The sequence below is a fragment of the Phytophthora parasitica genome, assembly GCF_000247585.1.
Source record: "Phytophthora parasitica INRA-310 unplaced genomic scaffold supercont2.219, whole genome shotgun sequence".
NCBI classification, from domain to species: Eukaryota; Oomycota; class Peronosporomycetes; order Peronosporales; family Peronosporaceae; genus Phytophthora; species Phytophthora nicotianae.
The window spans coordinates 3,901-10,374 of NW_008649205.1; the positions used below are offsets into that span (position 1 = coordinate 3,901).

The 6,474-nt window shown below is 48.5% G+C and overlaps 4 protein-coding genes across 4 annotated transcripts; 2 read left to right on the forward strand and 2 right to left on the reverse strand.

Annotated features, from left to right (window-relative positions):
• The first annotated feature begins 582 nt into the window (after positions 1 to 582).
• On the forward strand, positions 583 to 1,504 carry PPTG_19863 (hypothetical protein). The gene has a single exon (XM_008918501.1). It carries the CDS (start codon positions 818 to 820, stop codon positions 1,397 to 1,399), a length of 582 nt encoding a protein of 193 aa, XP_008916749.1. The 5' UTR covers positions 583 to 817; the 3' UTR covers positions 1,400 to 1,504.
• A 29-nt stretch (positions 1,505 to 1,533) lies between these two features.
• Positions 1,534 to 3,134, forward strand: PPTG_19864 (hypothetical protein). The gene has a single exon (XM_008918502.1). The coding sequence runs from the start codon at positions 1,592 to 1,594 to the stop codon at positions 2,828 to 2,830; it is 1,239 nt and encodes a 412-aa protein (XP_008916750.1). The 5' UTR covers positions 1,534 to 1,591; the 3' UTR covers positions 2,831 to 3,134.
• Positions 3,135 to 3,818: 684 nt separating this feature from the next.
• PPTG_19865 (hypothetical protein) lies at positions 3,819 to 5,351 on the reverse strand (the record flags this gene model as incomplete). The annotated part of the gene is made up of 3 exons (XM_008918503.1): positions 3,819 to 4,506; positions 4,564 to 4,646; positions 4,713 to 5,351. 3 exons carry the CDS (start codon positions 5,349 to 5,351, stop codon positions 3,819 to 3,821), a joined length of 1,410 nt encoding a protein of 469 aa, XP_008916751.1.
• Positions 5,352 to 5,560: 209 nt separating this feature from the next.
• Positions 5,561 to 5,923, reverse strand: PPTG_19866 (hypothetical protein; the record flags this gene model as incomplete). The annotated part of the gene is made up of 1 exon (XM_008918504.1): positions 5,561 to 5,923. The coding sequence occupies one exon, from the start codon at positions 5,921 to 5,923 to the stop codon at positions 5,561 to 5,563; it is 363 nt and encodes a 120-aa protein (XP_008916752.1).
• Positions 5,924 to 6,474: the final 551 nt, after the last annotated feature.

Below are 6,474 nucleotides of genomic sequence, written 5' to 3' on the forward strand. Positions count from 1 at the left end.
ACAGATTTTGTAGAATGTCAGCTTGAGTAAAAATGTTCACTATTGTAATGTAGGGAAGCGTCTCAGGATGTTGTTCACGATGCCACCCAATCGGGCTTCGTCATAATATCTCAAGGTGCATGCAACACCATGTCGGGATGTAATTGGTTCTGATACGTCTCTAATCAATAAGCCAGGAAATACTACAAGTACTACACTTGAGACTCTGATAGCGTTGTGTTTGTTAGTTTTATTACATGAATCCATTTGGGACTGTGTTTTGGGGGAAGTGGAGGAAGCAGTGTTCGATATCGACGATAGGGCAAGCATGGGCGTAACGGGTTCGTGATAGCAGTCGACACGCGATAAGGATGCTAAGTTAAACTCACTAGCAACCTGCGCTATTCAGCTAGGTCTGCGAGGTGATGCTAACAAAACGATCGGAGTCTCACTACCTCAACTTCCTCGATGCCGATAGCAATCGTCAAAATGCACATACTTCGAAGTATATACTTTGTCAAGTGCTTCAAAGACTTCTAGTACTTTTCTGTCGGCAACGTCGTCGCTGCTTTCGCAAGTATAATTATACTCTCTTGAGGGGCAAAGCGAAGTTGAAGCGATCACCAGTATACCCGTGTCGCGCATGGCTTTCGAGGCGACTGGCAAGAGCGCTTCGGCACCTATCTTGACAATAGCAGACGCATTTCAAAAAGGAACAGCTCGTAGACAGCGATCGCACTAGCTAGAGCTTCTAGTCTCTAGTCATTCCTGAATTTGCTTTTTTACAAAGCAACCAACTCAGTAGACTACAACGAGTCTCACCAACTTCAAGAGTACAATGAACGCCAAGACCATCGTCACCGCCGCTGCCGCCGCTTTCGTTGCATCAGCCGCCGCCTCCAGCTCCTCCAGCTCCGACACCTGCTCGTCGTCGCAGCAAACGTCCGCATACACAACGCTGGCGAGCCTACTGACTCTGGACTCGTTCCAAGGATGCGTCGATGACTCGGGCTATAGTCTCCTATATTCGACTTCGCTGCCCACGGACGCCGAGTACGCTCTTATGTGCGCGTCGACAAACTGCCAATCTCTCATCGAGTCTATCATTTCGCTGAGTCCGCCAGACTGCACCCTGACTGTGCCCACGAGCGGTCTGGAGGTGAATGTGTATGAGTTGGCCAACGGTTTCTCCAGCGTGTGCTCTTCCCTGTCGAGCGATTCGTCCACCAGCACGACATCGACGACGTCGACTGCCTCTAGCACCACGACGGCTACGGCGACTACAACGATAACGTCAGCTGTAAGCTCGACGACCGCTTCGTCCACCAGTGACATCAGCACCACTGCTGCGTCGAACTCGACGGAGACGGCAACGACGTCTACCACGACCAGCACTACCTCCGCGGTTACGGCTTGCTAAGTTTGCTATCCATGGTTGCTAGGTAATTCCGAGTATTGTTTACCTCCAGCTTTACCGGATCAATCTCTACATTTGAAATACTCAAATTCACTGCAACTTGAAGTGTTTATCGATCTTTTTTTGACTTACGTACAGGAACAATACACCCTCTTCATCTTTTATTGGCGAAAATCCTAACAAACTCTGATAAGCATGGACGGAGGGCGAACGATGACGCCGTTGGCGAGGTTGCTAACCTTCTGCGCCTTCCTGGAGCACCGCCTGTACACGTCGAGTCTGACGTTGCTGCGTCGCATGTTCACCGACTTCTACGCCGGCAACGAGCACACGCTTCAGGACTTCATGCGGCTTGGGGCGACTGTCGTGACTGTGATGCCCATGGAGAGGAAGGGCCCTCGACAGTTGAAGGAAGCCACACGGCTGTTAGATGAACAGAAGCAGGGAAACGTCCACGAAACGTCGACTGAGATGGACCCAAATCAACAGACTCAGATGGACGCTCCAACGTCCTGCGTCTTCCGCTATCTTTCGGCTCGTGTGGCCACTAGGAACATTCTGTGGCTACGCGATATGTTCCACGAGTTCTGTCGGGGAGAGGATGCGTTGCTACGCCAGTTCTTGCGGCGCGGCGACCAAGCGATCAGTGTGATCCCTGTGGATATCCAGGCCTTATCTATGGTTCCATTGCCTCCGCCGCCGTTATCAATCGACCCGACGTTTAGTGTAGCAATGGCGGAGACGGGGGTTCGATCTGAGGCATCGCCGGCACGATCAAGAGAGCAGGAACAGGAGCAACAGTCTGGCAGTGAGCCGCTTTCAGAGACGGAATTGCGTGCGCGTATTATGGAAGCGCTTGAGCGATTGGAAGCGAAGGAGCCGTGGAAGGCAGTTTACAACCCCGAGAAGCTATCGCTGCCGTTTTCGCGAGTCAGATATCCACAACTGGCTGCAGTATTGCATGAGTTCTGGCAGAAAAACGCTCGAGCAGTTTGGGAGCGTAAATTTTGGTCACCGCTGTCTCGCTCACGCAATCTCGAGCTGCACAACCAGCGACGATGCCGCCAAATTAAGGCCGTGACCTTTTTCGAGAAGAAAGTGATCATACCCATTTACAACGAGTTTGGAGCAAGCATTTTCATCGGTATGGATAAGCGCGCTAAACCTTGTAGCGGATGGTATCATTTCGACCAGGCTGTGGACTTGTTCACGCTGGCCCAGCGTAACGGGTTGCCTGCGTGTCTGCAATATGTGGAGTCGGAGGCATTCAAGAGGTTCCCCACAGTCCCTGGCAAAAATCGTAGCAACTACGCTCGAGTGAATGGAAAAAGCCGCAGCATGTGGTCGTCATCAGAAAGTCTAGGACAAATTTTGGGTGAGATCATCGCTTTGAAGGCCAAGTCAGAGGCCTGCAACAAATCTGTCGAACTGTAAGTGCAATGCAAAATTTAACCTCACGTGCCTGACACGTACTCATTTCTTGGCATGATGAAGCTTTGACGTTTGTCAAGTGGACGGAATCCATTTGACGAAAAGACGGAAATAATTCTCTTATGGAATTGGCTCCATGTATTTAATTTGATGACAGTTTCTTGTGCTAAGAGGTAGCGTTAGTGTGTTCTCGCATCCACACCAAACTAGCACTGACCTCCATATTCTCGGTTCTTTTGTGCCTATCGAAGCACACAAACCAGCGGGGCATCCCCACTGTTGCTCGATGTTTATTTGTTAGCTTGGTGCGCGTTTAAAGGCGTTGCAAAGATTACATGCAACATGAGATTTTCGATGTGTGGATACATGTAGCACCGATGTTCCCCAAACGGCCCTGGGATGTATTTGGCCTACCGCTGGAGTTGTGGAGTCGCGCGATAGGAGACATATACTACTTCCGGGATTCGTGTTACTCAACTTTTTTTTTTTTTTTACGAATATCTCGTTCGCGAACAACTCCGAGAGCCGTTATTGTATTGATCACCATTAATGCTATTGAACCGATAGTGTGAGAAGCGTTTTACTCAAATTCAGTACTATTTTTATAATGTCGCCACATGAATTGTTATAATAGCCCGTAACCTAACAAAAAAAATGAGAACATTTTCTGGATAAAACTAATTTTGTTTACAGAACAATTGCGCGTACACTTGCTTTCAAACAAAACACGGCCAAAAGAGTGGCAGAGAAACCTAACGAGCATTTGTTTCTGTTTAATGACCTACAGTAATAATAATAAAAAAACAAGCTTCGACCAACTGGAGCGCATTGATCATTGGTGATATTTCGCATTGTTAGCTATAACAGACTAATCAACACCATACATTTGGTACTTCCTCTGGGCGGAATTAATCACCGGAAGTTTATATGATAGGTCATATGATTACCAATAGGTTTTGATGTGAGAGAGCGACATTGAATTATAAAGTATCTATTTCTTGCCGAACAGCAGAGCACTGCCTCGGTCAGACGCTGCTAGCAGTGCTACTACAGACTCGTACAGTTCTCTGCTACACCTCAAACTGGTAGGAAGACACTTGGCTCTACGAAGTTTCGCCTTCTTTAAATGCGGGAGCTTGTATACGTTGCCTCCCTCCTCACGTAGACTCGCCAGCATGCACGCCTGAAGGGTCAGAAAAATGTCGTTCACGGTGTCACTTTTCAGCTGGCTGAAAGCAGTATTCACGGACGCGATGAGGGCATCAATTCCTTTCCTGGGGATGTAGTACTGGAGGGTCTGCATGGAGTTGAAAACGACCAGATCGAGGGTGTTGAGATCGGGCGAATTGGGTGCTTGGCATAGCATCCGGATGTTCCAGCCTCCCTCTTGGCCAGCTTTGACAACGTCCAGGTCCCAAGGCTCCACGTGAGGCTTCGCATTATCCTGTTGAACAAGAATTAGCATGTGGCGATCCTTTCGTGGCCACTGCGCCTTAATAGCTGGAAATACTTTTGTAACCAAGTACTCCCTGTACACCTCACGATCGACTGTGTCAATGTTTCGGGTGCAAACGGCTCCTTTAGCTCTGTTCTTGCTAGAACGTTGAGCTTCGTACTTCTCTGTAAAGGACCAAACGCCAAGCTTGTCATCCCATTGCTGCTTTCGATGAGGGTCGTACCTATATATCAAATGTCAAAGGTTATAGCTTTTGAAAAAGCAAATATTATTAGCTTACCGAGGCCGCGCCAAGGCAGCCAGGAACATCGTCTTCGGGATGAACCGCTTGCTCTTCCAGAACCTAGGAGGCGGCTCCTCGCCCTCTAGCACCAGGTAAGAACGCTTGTCACGGTCGGAATAAAATCATTTCTCATCAACGTGTACAACATTGTGCATAGACTCAAATTCCAGTGTCCTGTCGTCGATAAACGACAGAGCATGCTCAACGCGTCGGAGCTTGTTTTCTGGAGTCAACGCCGGCTTAATCAAAACCGCACGACGCTTGAGCATTCCCTCCCTTACCGCCTGTCGCACCAAATGCCTGGAGGCGCCAGCAGCAGCGGCAGCACGTCGTTCAACAGCTCTATCCTCCATGGGAACACGGGCAAGTTTTTCACGCAATTCATCGCGATTCTTGCGCTTCCTGCCGCAGTGTTGCTTCCTCCTGCTCTTCCACTCACCCCCTACGACTCCTGCCTCGACCGCAGCAACGTAGCGCTTCCAGATAGTGCTGATAGTGGACGGGTCACGCTCCACACCCGAGGCCACCTTTGCGTTTGCTCCACGAGGCAATTTGCCGTTTTTGCTGATCCGAAGAAGCTCGTCGATGACAGCCTTGCGCTCTACATCATTTAAGTTAGATTTCCCCATGGTTTCGTAAATATAGACACAGTCCAGCAGTTGTGGCGGGCGCAGCCCCAACGAAAATCCCGAAGTGACTGTGTTGAAAATGTTGTAGCTCCTGCTAGCGGGCTCCGTTTGGCCCGAAACGGGTGGCGTTGGAAAGAGGAGACGCTGCACCGTCATTTCCGCCAATCCAGAACGGATAAAACGCGCTAGAAATGAAGTTATGGGTCAAAACGTCTGTTTCCGGTGATTAATTCCGCTTAGAGGAAGTATGATATTTTACATCGGAAGTCTTCCTTGTACCAGCTTTCACTTTGCACTGAGAGAAGATCACTCAGCGCGTTCAGAATGGCATAGGTCATCCAAACCACTTGCTGATGACGGAGCTCTTAACCTTTGTTATCTCCATGAATCTGTAAATGCTTGACCAACTTGTCCCAGTCGGATTCCAATACCTTATCCTTGATCTCTTTAGCCTTGTCCTTGGCCTTTTCCGCAGCTTTGACAGGGTTCAGCTTCTCCGCAACAGCCTTCAGTTTGTCCTTGAAGCCTCCTCCCTCTTCCTCGACCACACCCTCGTAATTTTCGACACGGCGTAGCAGACGATGGTCATCCGTGTGGGTTGAGGCGAAAATATCCGGTGAGCCTCCGTTTTTGATCATGGTCTTGGCATCCGCGACTACAGGGAACGCATTGCTATTTGCGTGGAGAGTGCCCGCTATCAGCACGACGAGTATGTAAGCGAGGCGCATGGTTGTTGGACGCGACGGTGTGAGGTGGAGTCTGGACTTGAGAAGTTGTTCGCGGAAGGGAGCGAATTGTGAACTGACGAGTAGATTGCGGAATGAGATGTGAGTTGTGGTGCTTTAAAGGAGCCAACACAGAACACAGAGCGGGTAAAACGGTCACACGCAGTACTTCAAAATAGAAAGCTAGTTACTGTACTGTATCCTATCCAAAGATTACAGTCTACATGTATTGTGATCGGCTCCCCGAATGTCTAGTCGATTTGTAAATCGTTCGGGATTATGGCTTATTTAGACTTCAAATCCTTATTTAGCTTGTTTGGTCTCCTATTTAGAATTTACATCTCTATTTTAGACTCAGATTTGAGCCTATGCTTAATCTGACTCGAAACCAGTTTGTATTTACATCTCTATTTTTAGACTCAGAATTGAGCCGTATGCTTAATCTGACTCGAAACCAGTTTGTAAGCAGGGATCCGCAAAAATATATTTACTGAAAATATATTTTTAAAATCTCAGATAATAATTTATTTACGGCCTTGGCTACAGTCTGAAAA